This window comes from Psittacula echo (assembly GCF_963264785.1).
Source record: "Psittacula echo genome assembly, chromosome: 2".
Classification (NCBI taxonomy): Eukaryota; Metazoa; Chordata; class Aves; order Psittaciformes; family Psittacidae; genus Psittacula; species Psittacula echo.
In genome coordinates, this window is record NC_137737.1 from 154,332,353 (window position 1) to 154,347,759 (window position 15,407).

Sequence of the window (15,407 nt, forward strand, 5' to 3'; positions counted from 1 at the left end):
AACAAGAGGGGAATGTTTTTTCTACAACCTTTAACTTACTTGAAATACTATAGAATTGAGTGTATCCAGCATTAATGAAGTTGTTGCAGTTGAGTCCTTCAAAAACTGTACTCAAATACATTCTGTAAGCTAAAATATTTAGGAAATACAAATAATGGTGTACTGATGTTATAAGGGGTTTATACAGCTGGCTCACCTGAGGAATGCTACTGCTCTTAACTCTTCAAATACTTTTTAACCTTGACAAGTCAGACATCTGAATATTCCTGAAGCAAAACTCACTTTTAAATGTAATTTCTTGGCGATATCGAGGAAGGTCCCTAAACCGCTGTTCATTCATAAGCTTGTGATTATAATTTAAAATTCCTTTCTGCTTCTGGAGGTAAAATTTTTATGGTATTAAATTTGCAGGTAGGCATGGGGGTTGCTGTGCATGCATATAAAACTGATTAACTTCACCAGTTGAGAGAACCATGGTGGGCTTTGATGTTAAAGGTACTTTTATTTGTAAGTTTAGGTTACTTCAGGAAAAAGGTCCTACACTGTAACAGTAATTACACCTACTGCAAACTAAGGATTTCGCATCAATCTGCCTACCAGGAGTCTTTAGTACACTGATCTCTTCCAAAATAATAGCACAGTGCATTAATTTTCCAAACAAAGTCTGGTCTTCACATTTAAAGTCAATACTAAATTATGTTGTATTACATTTTATTGTAACTGCATTTGCTTTAGCCATAACAAAATGGATGTATTATGGTTTTAATATGTGGTATTTCTTGATGTAAAATGTTTCTAAAGAATATTGTATTTATGATCAGTTTTGAGCTTTGAGTGCTTATACTGTCAATAGTGTAAACCAACAGCATCATTGAGAAGCAGTGTCATGTTTGTTTTCCACTTGCAAAACATAGAAACCTTTAAGTGTTTTGATTTCCAAGAGAATCAAAGAGGTTCATCACAACTGCTCTTGTTACATCAGGAAGCAGGGGTATTAAAAGTAGTTTATTTGTGTGTGATAGTACTACGCTTACGTTTGAATAGGACATTCAGAACTTGGATGTCTAAAAAATACCAGTCACCTGCTTTCTGGATGGGAACATCATGCCCTATAAAACTTCAGTCTTAATTTCATCTGGAAATAAACTTCAGTGTAATTTTACATCTGTTTTATTGCCATAATTATCTAGTCCATAAAGTGGCATCTACAAAACTCGTGTGAATTCTGGTTTTACCTGGATTCAGCTGAGGGGTTTGGAGTTTTCTCTGAGCATGCTGCAATGTAAAGGACACTTAGAGGAAGTTTGCTTTGACAGGGCTTCTCCAAAATGGTTACATTACTAGAATCCATATGAATCAAAAGCTTCTTAGGGACTTGCCAAGATATGACAGTATAGCTGGGGAAGCCCTCGGGTTAGTCTGAGGCTAGTTTGGCTTTTAGATCTTAAGTTACTTAGCACTAACTTGAATAAATGCAATAGTATTTATTTCCTGTTCTGTGCTAGTGAGGTGAAAGCTTGCATGGAAGGCTGGAGTTCGTTATAGGGAAAGATGTTATCTTCGTTTCTGTTGTGGTAAATGGGAATGGACTGGTGTTCTTTCAAGCTGAGTGGATTTTTCAGTAGCAAGAAATGTACTGGTTTACTACTTGTGTTTTTCATTGGAAGTTATATGAAACTAAGTTGTCTTTTAAAAGTGTACCTAAAGGATGCTTTCTTCTGTATTTTTGATTGGTTTCTTTTGAACACAGGTTCTTGTTACTGTCTGCTATTGTTGCAAGTTCACATTCCTACTAAAAAAAACTTCAAGGATAAATTACATTAACTTCCACTGGTAGAGTAGAAGCATGTTTCTTGTGAAAAACTGAGATTGGAAAATCATTGTTGAGGACAAATGTTAACTAGTTAGAATAACTTCTGTTATACTTCTGAAATTGATTGGATTTTGGTATGTCTTGTGCTAATGCATTTAACCCACAGCATGCTGGATGTGATCCAGCAAAGGCTTCAAGCAGTACTTCATTTTTAGTTTCCTTGTATGCTCATCATGTTTTCCCACTAATGAAGTGAAACCTGCAATTTTTCATTAGCACACTGGAGAGTCAGTACTTGGACAGAATTATAATCAAGAATCAGTTTTATATGTATCCCTGGAATGACAAACCCAGTCATGCAGGCTGGGTTTGAGCTTCTAAATCTCATTGCTAATTATGTTGTCATTGGTAGAGCTCATCAGATTTTTGGATATGATCTATGTCTCAACTACATCCCTGAGGTGTCAAAAGATAGACATTTGCTCATTAAAACTCTAGACTCTGTTTGCCATATAGAGGAGATAATAGTTTAGTACTAACCTAGTTATAAGTTTTTGAACTTAAAAATTAACAGAGGTATCTAAGTTTTTACTGTTTGAGCCATATAAAATATAAATGTATTGTAATGCTAAGTTAAAAGTTAATGTTTAAAATGCTTGGAATTATAATTTGAGAGGTGTTGATATGAACATGAATATTAAAGCTGGAAAAAGCAAAACATGGTCTATCCCATTGACCTACATAACCAGTTATATGCATTAGTTACATAATGTGCAATGTTTATTATGCCATAGTGTTAGGCTTTAAAGTTTTCAATTTATACTGACTTTGAAGATCCTCAGTTCTTAGATTGTTGCATTAAACTGAGAAAATAATTAACTTCTTCCCTTTAACAGAAATTGAAAAATTCCAGAAAGGGGAAGGAAAGGAAGAAGAAAAGTATATTGATGTAGTCATCAATAAGAATATGAAGCTGGGACAAAAAGTTTTGATTCCAGTAAAACAATTCCCAAAGGTAAGCCCCATTTTCATACTTGCTAAATATAAGTGCTTGTAAAAGTTATTGCACTATTTTAACTATTTTAACTGTTACAATTTTGCATTATAGTGCTCTAATTCTTTGTCTTCTGATGCATTGCTGTGTTATGGCTGTAATTTTATTTGTAGATTGAAGCCTTAGGCTGTAATAGACAAAGAAACTTACCCAGAGGTGCAGTTAGTGGTTTACTTTCAGTGTATAGGGTTAAGTAAAGACTTAGTGAAACTATATTTGGATGTAACTCTTTAAAACAGATTTTGACATCTGACTACCATTAATATTCAGAATGTTATGAAGCTGAAGCTGTGTCAACTTTAAATTGCCTTGGTCTAATGCCTAGGTGATTATCATGGTGAATGAATACTATTAATGAGTAGCAAAATACAGAATAAAAGTAATGAATTCCTTTAAGCTATTTTGAAGGTAATTTGAGGCCATGTATGGACAGTTAAGGACATGATTTAGTGGTGGACTTGGCAGTGTTGGGTTTATGGTTGGACTCAATGATCTTAAAGGTCTTTTCCAACCTAAATGATTCTGTAATTTAAAACTGTTAATCTCTACAGCTGCTGTTCTACAGTCTGTTCTGTAGGAGTTCTAAGATGGGAATGGTTCTTGTTGGAATAAATACACAGGAAAGCTGTGCTGGTCACACAAAATAGTATGTTGAGAACTATTGATAAAGGAATCCTGCCCTCTGGATAGCAAGATCGTTCTCTTCAGGATATTAAAAGGATTAAGATATATTTAAGTTGACTCCAATGAAAGGCTTTGAAGCTTTCTTATTGTAGGTAGCAGTGTAGCTTAAAATGCACCATTATGGAACTCACTGTGTAAACTTCTAATTTTTGTCTTCTTAGAATTTGGCTATTGCTAGGCTTGAATTAGTTAGGTCTACACTAGTAAATGATGCAGTCTACTCTGGAGGGGTAGGGACTGTTGTTAGTATTTGACCACAATGAATTCTGAACTTCTACTGCCAAGTATTTTCCTGCACTAAAATATTGCTACCTGGAAGCATTTATTCAATATTTAGTAAGCTGTGGAACTGTTTTCTTTTGGTCCCTCTTTAAATTAAAGCTGATCATATGAAAATAATATTTGCATTTTTTTATTTGCTTGAAATGGCTTTTTCCTACTACAGAGTTCAAGACTGCTTCTGTTTCTGCTCATGGAGGAAAGGAATTCTTTAATTCCTTCATTTGTTTAGGAATACTTTTACTTAATGTTTTTTTCCCCTCACACCATCAGTGTTTCTCTCACAAGACTGCTGGGTGACTTGCAAGGATTGCTTTATTGCTGTTTGGAGTTTCATGAAATACTGCTTCAGTGAATTCAAGACTGCATATTGCTTACATACAGGCACCTGTTTGGAACTCTGTAAAAGTCATCTTTGACTAGGAAGAGCTATAGAAAAACATTACAGAAATGTAATGATGAGATGGTAAAAGACAAGGGAAGCTTACATGGTCAGTGTTTGTAATCAGGATGGCTTACATGGTCGGTGTTTGTAATCAGGATGGCTTACATGGTCAGTGTTTGTAATCAGGATGGCTTACATGGTCAGTGTTTGTAATCAGGGTGCTTCTTATGGGTACTGAAATGTAGATGCTTTCATTCAATGGGAAGAAGGGCAAAATGGGTCTTAAAGGGAAGTGGTGCCTTTTGAAAGAAGCTTGTTTCAACTTTATAGGATGATACACTGAAATTCTTCTTCAGGATAACAAGTAGAAAAGTCCTTGCTATCTTCTCAATGGGCATGTGTGCTCTGCTGTGTGCTCAGTAGTTCTGGTCCGTGGAGAAGTCTTTGAGTTAGAATAAAACCTGGTGTGTGCTATGGAAAGAAACCTGACTTTATATCCAGATAGAGCTTTGATGTAATCCAGTATGTCTCTGTTTAGACCACCAGGATCCAGGGGGCACAGAATACAACTCATGTGTCAGTTTCTATGTCTAGGACTTTCTCCACAGAGAGCAGAATACTGGTATCTCTACTCACATATCTCCCTTCTGCCAGGGTGAGCAAAAAGTCTAGGTATTATCTAACAATATTTTTACCTCAATATAACAGGGCTCAATTTTTTGTAGAAATTTCCATTTTATTACATAGAGATGTAATGTAAATATATGTATATATGTATAAAGCTTATTAAAGTTTCCATATAGTCCAAAGGTGTTGAAAAGAGTAGTCTGGGAGTATGTATTCAGACTTATGACAGGTACTCTAGATCTTTGAAACACCTACCCTAAGCCACAAGCAGTCACTGCAGTTTAGCATCACTTGCTTACTAGACCAGGTTTGTACTTCTGAGACGTAATAAATTTAAATGCCTTGTATGAAGTGACATTGCTTCAGCATGGGAAGCAGAGCTTTATCCTGGCATACTGTAGTCTGCAGTGGGTGACATGAATTTTGAAAGCCTGTACACAAGGGAACAAGTCTTTCTGCATCCTAATGTTTGTGCTAAAGGCTAATCCCCTTCCTTTTAGGTGTGTTCAGAGGCGGGCTTAGAGATGCTTTGTCGAGTCGTTTGGGGTAGATACAGAATTATTCCAGTCATCTTGGTTTCACTGAGCTGTATTTAGAATGCATGCATTGTCTATTCAGATTTTGCAGAACTTAAGCAGAAAGTATTATGTGCTGCTTATAAAACCTGAAGTGATGCTTCATGTAAATGCTTTATGCCTCTATGCAGTTCTTCCCTGTGAGTGTGTGGTTTCCTAGACGATTTTGCCTGCAAGAGGTGTTAGTATTAGTATTAGTGTGAATGTGTCATCTGCAGAAGATGTCAAGTGAGACTTCCTCAGAAAAATAGTTAAAAGATTTGGTTCTGATTTATGAGCAATTTTCTCCTTCCTGCTGATCACTGATTGGTGACAAATGCTTCAGAGGAATGAAACTTTAAGACTTAAATATGGATGAAATCTGTGCAAAAAGCCCTTCTGCATGTGAGTATTGAATTTAGAGCAGCTCTCCTAGCAAGCTGGCGTCTGTTTCTGTGTGCCTGCAGTCCACACTAATGCTATTAACTATTGTGCAAGATCTTGAACAAAAAGATACCTCCAGTGCTTCAGGAGATATATTCTATTTTGTGTTAATGAACTGAGAATCTGCTATTTGAAGCTGACCAAGTCACTACAGTAATTAATCTGTCAAACTAGTGCCAGTTTGTGTTGAATCTGACAAACTTGGGTTTCCAGAAAGTAATGAGGAAACTTTATTTCAGCTTTTTGGGGAAGCACTGTTCTATTCATATCCATAATTCTGCTTTTAAACGGGATCAAAAAAGCAAAATTAAAGTTATCTTGAACAGGGTTTAATATCTGAAAATGACTCTAACTATGAATATAAGTGACTTTGCTAGCAGAAACTATTCTTTTCTTTATATTTGCTGATGATGACTGGCAAGCAGAGATGCCTTTCCTGTTTAGGTATATAGATAGGATTAATGAAATATCAACCAATTTTTTGTGATAAATGATGTCTCTTGGCCAAAACAGCCCACAAGTACACTACCCCCATTCCGAGTTTACAAGATCTGACACAGGGTTAATCAAGTTTCCCTGAAGTATTTCATTGCCCTTTCCCTGTTTAAAACTTCTGTCTGACTCTGATTTCTTGAATAAATCATAACAGCCTCAAGAAGGGTCAGGCAGTCCTAGCTCTGATCTGATCAACCTGGCATTGTAATGCCTGCTCACATTACCTGTCCTGTCAGATACATTCTCATGGGCTCATAGCTGAGCCCTGTGCAGATTCAGCCTCATTAGCTCTGACAGCCCTGGAAGGTGACAGGTTAACTGCAGCAGAAAGATTCTGAAGTGGAGTTCAAAGCAGCTGGGTTTCTTACTGGAAAAGAATCTGGCAGACCTCATTCAGAAGCAGGGATTTCACTTTTCTGGATGTCTTTGCTTTCCCTGAAATAAACTGAGTTTATTTTATATATATATATATATATATTTTAGATGGGACCTTTTGTCTTGCTCAAACCTTAGCAGTGTTAACAGGCCTAATAACTCATGCTAGAGGCAGTTTGCCTACATCTACTTTTGTGTCTGGACCTTGACAGAATAACCAAGACAGCCTGAATTTTGGCTGCTTAATGAAATAATTAGATAGTCCCAGGAGTTATGTTCAGTTTCTCTTTGAGACTGGTTATGCATTTGACTTAATTTCATTTGTTTGTTAGGTTGTACATTAAAAACCCTGAATTTGTCTTGATATGGTGACATATCTTCCTTGTTAAGATTAAACCTTGTGGAAGCTGTTCTGTACATTGCAGGTCCAGTCAAGTCTACAAAATCCAGTTATATCCAGTCATGAATTTTTCAGGTTGGTCAGCTCTACAGATATCTCAGAAGTCTGAATTGCTGTGATATGGAAATTAATCTGAGGTATTTAGGTGAGGCTTGAACATGCTTTGGTAATGCTGCAGTCTTATGGTAACTGGGACATGTGCTACAAGCAAGGATGAGAGAGGTTAGGGCTTTTATGTAAGCTTATAGGAAAAGGGCCAACTTTTTGAGGCATGATTCAGTTCAAAATGAAATTCTCTATAGGTAGGAATTCAGGTGGATGTTGGATGTGTAAATTGTGGTTAGTGGAATGAGATCTTGTCAGTTTAGGCAATGGAGTTCAGGGTGATTTAATACACCTTGCTATTTGATCAGCTGAATACCTCAACTGACTCTGTCAAGTGTGAAAATGTGACCCTTAAACCTATGCTTCTGTTGTATTTCGTGCTTGAAAGTCTTCAAACTTGTGCAGACTTGAAGGCAGAAAGTAAGCTGGCCATGGAAGGTCATGGTGTGGTTGTCTTGAAGGGACTCTGGATCTGTCCTGACATTGCTATGAAATGTCAGCCTGTGTAAAAAGGTGTTTCATAGCTTAGTTACGTATGAATGAGTAAGGAGGGTGTTATCCACTTCCAACACATCTAATGCTTTGTGAAATGGTTTTATCTCAGAAATCTGATTTTGCTTTGGGAGTTTAGTGAACTCAAGTGTTCTGCTTCTGGAGGGAAATGGCTTCCATGGATGATAAATGGAATGATGATGGCTTTCCATGAGATGGATCAAAACTATGGGGGAAAATTCTTTCTGTTTTGTGACAGCCTACCATGTATAAATTGCTTGTGGATCTACACTTAAATACTGGGTAAATCTCAGAAATCAGTAAGAAGTGGTCTGTATTGTGTTCCCTGAAGTAATACTTGAGATACATGCTCTCAAAAGTTACTGACTTAAGGAGCTGGTATCCATATAAGCCTTTTAGCTTAACATTTAAAGAGAAAATGCCTATTTCAAGATGTCATTGGTATATATAATAGATCTGCAGTTGTTATGTAAAGTTATTGAAAGAAGTTCTTTACTGTGAGGTGGTGAGGCTGTTGTTGTGAGGGCTGCCCAAGGAAGTTGTGAATGCTCCATCCCTGGTGGTGTTCAAGGCCAGGTTGGACGAGGCCTTGGGTGACATGGTTTAGTGTGGGATGTCCCTGCCCATGGCAGGGGGGTTGGAACTAGATGATCTTAAGGTCCTTTCCAACCCAAACTATTCTATGATTCTATTGCTGTTATTGAAGGGGAGTAGTTTGAAGTGGTAGAATGTAGATGCTTGAAGTATTTATCTTCATTTAGAAACAGAATTTTCTTGAAATAAGTAAGAAGAATGTTGATATTTTCCTGTTTTCCCTTTCATTGTAAGAAAGTGCTCTGAATCTTAAAGTAACTATTTCTTTCTAGTGACCTTATCACAAAGGAACCCTTCCAGAAAACTAATATGCCAAGAAAGCTTTCTATGGCTTTAATGACAATGGCTTGTTTAGAGCTTTACAGGAAAGCATTTGGTCAAGCATTTATACTTTCACTAAGTATTTTAACTGGATGAACCATTCTCAGCAGAGTTGTCTTGGTGGGGATAAAGGAGGATTACTTCTTCTATTATATCCTCCTTTCTGCTATATATATATTTAAAAATGCTGTAGCATTGGCATTAATTCCTTTTTTGCTGAAATTCATACTGTAGATCAAATGCTTATGCTTGCTTGTGTACTTCTTTATCTGTGTTTTCTCTGAACTCTTTTCAGGGAATAGGTTCAGACAGTGATCTGGTAAGGACATAAATCTCTAACTGTTAATCGTGTTTTGATGCAGGGATTCTGAAGAAATGAGTGTTAAGCAGTGATGTCCATAATCTCCATTATACTATACCTGCAAAAGTACTTCTTAAAATGAGGGTTTATGAGTATCTGGAGGAAACAATTTTCGAGTAAAAAATTGATTTATTTTTGTTTCTATTGGGATAGAATTTTTCCTTTAAAATATATCTTAAATTGGATGCTTTTTAGTTATACAGCACTCCAAAAAGGAAGCAAATGCATGCTTTCCTGTATAGTTAACCAATATTTGTGGGCAATACAGATTCCAAGGCCAAGGGATAGAATCCCATATTTAAGGATTTTGATAAAAAGCTGTAGCACTTCATGGTGTATTTTTACCCCCAAAGCCAGAGATGTAGATAGATGCATGAGGATGTGCTTTCAGTGATCAGAGGGTTTGGGAAATTACCCCTCCTAAAATCTTGCATTCTTTTACTCAAGCTAATGCATATTTGGTGATACTTTATAATGATATAAGACTGTAGGGGGAACCATTTATCTCTGCTGCAGTGTAACTTGGCTTGAACTTCAGCTGAAGTTTTTCCAATCTTCAGTTGTCTCCTCCCAGGTCTGTTAATCTGAATCTTGACGCTGCTTTTGCAGAGGTTCCCATAATTTTGATATTTTTCATTATTAAGATATTAGGAAAAAAAATCCTTATGGTGAGGGTAGTGAGGCCCTGGCACAGGTTGCCCAGGGAAGCTGTGGCTGCCCCATCCCTGGCAGTGTTCAAGGCTGGGTTGGATGGGGCTTGGAACAGCCTGGTCTAGTGGAAAGGTGTCCCTGGCCATGGCAGGGAGTTGGAACTGGATGAGCTTTAGGGTCTCTTCAACCCTAACCATTCTGTGATGCACTTAATGTACTGTATGTGGCATATGCTTCAGAGCTGGTCTCAAAGCAACTTTGTGTTGTGGACTTTTATCTTTGTTTTGTATACATACCATTATCCATAACATACCAATTCTTAAGATATCAGAAGCTGTCTTAATGTAGAAACAGCCCTTGATTTAACATAGATGATTCATCCAGTGTAGAATAGCATTCATGGTTGGCTCTTCAGAGTTCAGCTATCCTGTAGAACTGTGAATATTGCAGAATCTTCCAGACCAGCTTGTGCTGGAAAGCAGTGTGACTGCTTTGCTACTGTAATAAAACTAAGGTGATGCTGATGAACTTGAGGACAGTTTTAGGTATTTACAGCAGTTTGGATATGATTGTGCTGTACGAGGGAGAAGGGTGAGTGCAGTGGGGGTTTCTGGCATGTCTGTTTCTGAGCCAGACCTAATGAATGTGACTGATCAGACTTGTACAGAACTGCTTAGATGGCATTGTGTTAATAGAATCCAGTGCATCTAATTCAGAGACAATTTACAAGCTTGAGTTCAATACTGCACCTGAATTTGGGTTTTTGTTGTATTTTTGGGCAAATAAACTCTAAATTTCCAGCAGCAATCTTAAAAGAGGTGAAATTTTATTCATGTTTTGACTGTAATTTAGGGGAAGACAAGCATATATTTAACTATACAATGCGTAGCTTTGAACATCACTTCCTAACTGGAACAAAAACTACCTGACAATTAAAATACAAACCATAAATCATGACAAATGGAAGGGGTTTTTTTTGGCAAATAAACTCTAAATGGAACCCATGAAACATGTATGTGAGCTATCTTGTGTAAGAGCTAACTTGGGTCTGCCAGGCTTATTTGCTTGTTTCACCAGCAGATAGGCTGGATTTGTTAATTTTGTAATGAAAACTTGTCTTTATGATGACTTTATACCTTTAGGGATGACTCCTACTCCTTGATTGTCGGGGTAGAGTGTATCAGAAATAATAGTAACTTAGTGGCTGATATCTTTTGAGTGTTTATCTGTATGAAATATTTCAAAATTAACCTTTTGATCAGATGTTTCTAGTTTTACATAGAAGGGAGAAAAATCAATAGTTTGAATTAAACTGGTACCTGTTAAAAGTAAATGATTTCTACTAAAATGATTCATTCAGTATCATAAATGAGCTTTATTTATGGAATAATCAACTGAAATGTTCCAGAGCTTCTTGGCTTTATGTTGGAGCAGAAGGGCTTTGGAACTGCACTGTAAGCCATTCGTTAGTAACCCGCAAGTTCATTGCATTCTTAAGCTACAACTGGAGTTACTGTGTCTTCAAATCAGCAGAATTTGACTTGAAACTGAAAACCAGGTTTCTCACACTTTGGATCTATCAGATCTAATATTTGGAGCCTCAGTGCACAGAGTAGTTCAGTGGATCTCAAGATACAGCTTATGTCCATTAAATGTTGTCTAGAACACATCATCTGTGTGGCTTGTGTATCTGCTTGTATACTTGTATAGCTACCACAATGTGAAATACAAGCTCACTCCTCTAATAGAGATAACAGGGTTTTATTGAGGGACAAAGTCAATAAAGCAAAAGCAACAGCGCTGGGCTAGTGACCGTAGCCAGAGGCGCGCTGATTAGCATTTGTTACGGGTTTATATACTTTCACTATTGCATTAGTCGTATACGTATTCATAATTCCCACGTATAGGCAGGGAATATTATAACTAGCTCCAGGAACTTATTATCATAAGTCTCTTCCTCTTGGCGTCTGCACACTGCTCTCCCGTGATTGTGGGCAGAGGTCTTTAGAGTGAAGTAAGCAGTCTTCCTCATGTGAGTAGGGGTCTTCAAGATGAAATAAGCAGTCCTCCTCATGCAGGCAGGGGTCTTCAAGATGAAGTCAGCAGTCTTCCTCATGGTGTACTTTTCACCTTTGACACGGTTGGATGCCCCAGTAATCACAAAACTAGCTGAAACCAGCCATATCCATAATTTTTCTGATAGCTGGCAAAGGTTTAGAACAGTGTGACCTTCCTGCAAAATTTATTGCAGGATGGGCAGACAAGGACTATCCAAAGCTAGCAGATGTTTGGGAGGCACTGTTTCTAAACTAACTGATAAATAGAAGGACGGTGTAAAATAATTTACCCATGTTTAGTGGGGCCACTAAATTCCACAGGCAACATAAACATTGTTCTTTATCTTTGACCTAAGTTAAGCTGAAAGTACTTTAACACTGTTTTCCAGGCACTAGCTTTCCTCATATCAAGCCCCCCCCTTTTCTTTTACCTTTACACATTCTTTTGCTGTGTGACTCCATTTTGCTCAAGAGTTCTGGCCATTTTCAACTTGTTGTCTAATCTTGTGTCTTTAGCAAGCGTTGCGAGCTCATACAGTTATATCCACATAGCAACACCTATGATTTGCAAAAGCCAATGCATTTGTGTTTATCACACACAACATCCAGCTTCAATGCTAAATATTGTTTTGGTTTTGAGAAGAGAGCTCTTGGTGCTATTAGTTTTGTAGGTCATGTTTTAGATATGCACAACACACTAAACATTTGGCTTCAATTAAAATACTAGAGCTGGAGTAAACTAATGTGCTTTGGAACACCCAAGTTGTCTTTTGAGCACTGAAGTAACTTTGATTACATTCAGAGTGGATTTCACTTTTGTTGCAGGTATGCACTTCCATTTGTCATGATTTATAGTTTATATTTTAATTGTCAGGTAGCTTTTGTTCCAGTTAGGAAGTGATGTTCAAAGCTATGCATTGTGTAGTTAAATATATGCTTGCCTTCTCCTAAATTACAGTTAAAAAGTGAATGAAATTTCACCTTTCTTTTAAGATTGCTGCTGGAAATTTAGACTGTATCAGACTGCAGGTATTCAACCTTCTGAAATAATTTCAGTATACTTCACTGTAAACAGAAAAATCTCTCACTTTAAATGTATGCAGTGTTTGCTTTTGTCCCTAATAACTTGCAAGACTATTTTAAAGTAAACATAAGTAATCTTGAGTAATGCATGAAAAATTGATGTGGTATTCCACTATATGAAAGCTTTCATTTGAGCTTTACTTATGAAAGGAGCTCATAGTTGTGATCCTTTATTTAAGGAAACTGTTGACAAGGAGTTAGTGAATTTTAGAAGCTCAGTCTTGTTATGTATTGTTTCAATTTGCTTGCTTTCCTTGCAGTTATACCTCCAGAAATAATAAAACCACAAGTCCAAGGTGTAAGGAACCTCTAGGGAATATCTGATCCAACCATCTGTTGAGATTATGGCTGTAAATTAGGTTACACAATGCCCTATCAATGGCTCAGAGTGAATATTCTCAGTGAGGGAGATTTCTACCATTTTGCTGGGCAGCCTGTTTCTGATGAATGTTTTCCTTGGCTGCATCTTGGGACCTATGAGTTAAAAAAGGAATATACCCAATGAAACAAACTTAGAATTACCTACAGGTTTAATGAGAATTTGCCTGTTAACTTCAGAAAACCAAGGCCTTAAATTTAGTGTCTTCTGTGGACTTCTGGAAGGCATGCTAAGGCACATGAAAACCAATAAGGTGGTTGGTGACAGCCAGCATGGCTTCACTGAGGGGAAATCCTGCCTGACCAATTTGGTGGCCTTCTATGATGGGGCTACGAAACTGATGGACAGGGGCAGAGCAGTTGACATCATCTACCTGGACTTGTGCAAAGCCTTTGACACTGTCCCACATGACATCCTTGTCTCTAAATTGGAGAGACATCAATTTGATAGAAGGCTGCATGGAGACCTCATAGCAGCCTTCCAGTATCTGAAGGGGGCTATAAGGATGCTGGGCAGGGACTCTTCATTAGGGACTGTAGTGACAGGACAAGGGGTAACAGGTTAAAACTTAAACAGAGGAAGTTTAGATTGGATATAAGGAAGAAGTTCTTTACTGAGAGGGTGGCGAGGCACTGGAATGGGTTGCCCAGGGAAGTTGTGAATGCTCCATCCTTGGCGGTGTTCAAGGCCAGGTTGGACAGAGCCGTGGGTGACATGGTTTAGTATGGGGTGTCGCTGCCCATGGCAGGGGGGTTGGAACTGGATGATCTTAAGGTCTTTTCCAACCCTAACTATTCTATGATTCTTCTATGATTCTATAACTAGTGATGCATAAGTAGTTTGGTGAATGATATCTTGGTTCTAACTCTGGTATGCATTGGTGATTGAACTTGGAGGTACTAAGGATGGTAAAAGTAATGTTTTCATACTTGGCAGGCTTTTAATGCTTGCATTTCTTTTTTTGTCTAAAGTTGACTTAGATGAACTGGAGCTGTAGACTTTGTGTTACAGGGCACTGTAGCTGGGCATTTTCTCCATCAGCACTTCTGATGTTGCAACAAAGGATTTTGAGCTGCACTATCCCATTGACAAGTGTTTTGAAATTCCTTCAGGGGAATAGAGAGATCCTTATAGGAGAAGCCCATGTAGGCCCTTCAGTGACACAGTAGTAGAGCAATAGTCAAAACTTATAAACTGTTTCATAAATGTGAGGCCACAAACAAGTAGCTTAAGTCTGTCTGTTCTTTAGTGTCACTGTTTTACTTGTGCCTGAACTATCTTTCAACATGTTTGTGTCACTTCAGATTCCAATAGTATGAATATACTGGCTTTACAGTTTCATTGGGCGTAATAAATATTCCTGGACAGTACTTTCTTGATAAATAATCTCTATTGCCTTGTTATTTGGATAGGAGTTGTGGTGGGTTGATCTTTACTGGCTGCCAGGTGCCTACCAAGCTGTTTTATCACTCTCCTTCCTCAACAGGATGATGGGGAGAAAGATGGAAAGCTTGTGGGTTGAAATAAGGACAGGGAGATCACTAACCAATTAGTCACAGGCAAAACAGACTTGACTTGAAGACTAATTTATTGCTAATTAATTGTAACAGAAGGATAGAGAGAAAACTAAAAATAACTTCCCTACACACCCCCTCCCTTCTTTCCAGGCTGAACTTCACTCTGATTCTTCTACCTCGGTCCCTCAGGTGGCACAGGGGGATAGGGAATGGAGGTTATTGGCTCAACACCTCTGTTGTTCCATCCTCCTCATGGTCTTCTGCTCCAGCCTGGGATTCCTCCTGCAGGATACAGTTGGAACTGCTCCATTGTGGATCCCCCACAGGGTTGTAGGTTGTTGTGGTTTAAGCCCAGCCATCAACTAAGTACCACACAGATGTTTTTAGTTTTCTGCATAGTTTAATAGAATCCTCAAGCTTTCTCTGTCACCATCCTTCAAATTTCATATACATTCCAAAATACAGTGCTATGTTACACAGAAGCAGACTGATGACTGTACACAGCTTTTTTCCCCCATGTGTGACTGGGAATACATGCCCTATGGAGCAGTGCTCATGAGAACTTTCGCATCTCCTGGCTTTCCTAAGTCCAGTTTTGCATCCTTGAAATGCCAATAGACAGGTTGTCCCTTTGTTATCAAAAAATGGATTTTTTGATACCTGTTTTTTTAGCCAACTTTCCTTTTGAAGCATCTTCTGGGCAGAAGGAGCACCTG

General features: G+C 37.9%; 1 protein-coding gene across 1 annotated transcript in view; it reads left to right on the forward strand.

Annotated features, from left to right (window-relative positions):
• KHDRBS3 (KH RNA binding domain containing, signal transduction associated 3) overlaps window positions 1–15,407 on the forward strand; it is a gene marked incomplete at both ends in the record, with an annotated part of 85,186 nt that overhangs the window by 21,984 nt on the left and 47,795 nt on the right. Inside the window, one exon of the mRNA XM_080610764.1 lies at window positions 2,710–2,828. Coding sequence (XP_080466890.1) covers window positions 2,710–2,828 — 119 coding nt within the window. The remainder of the gene's footprint in view (window positions 1–2,709; window positions 2,829–15,407) is intronic.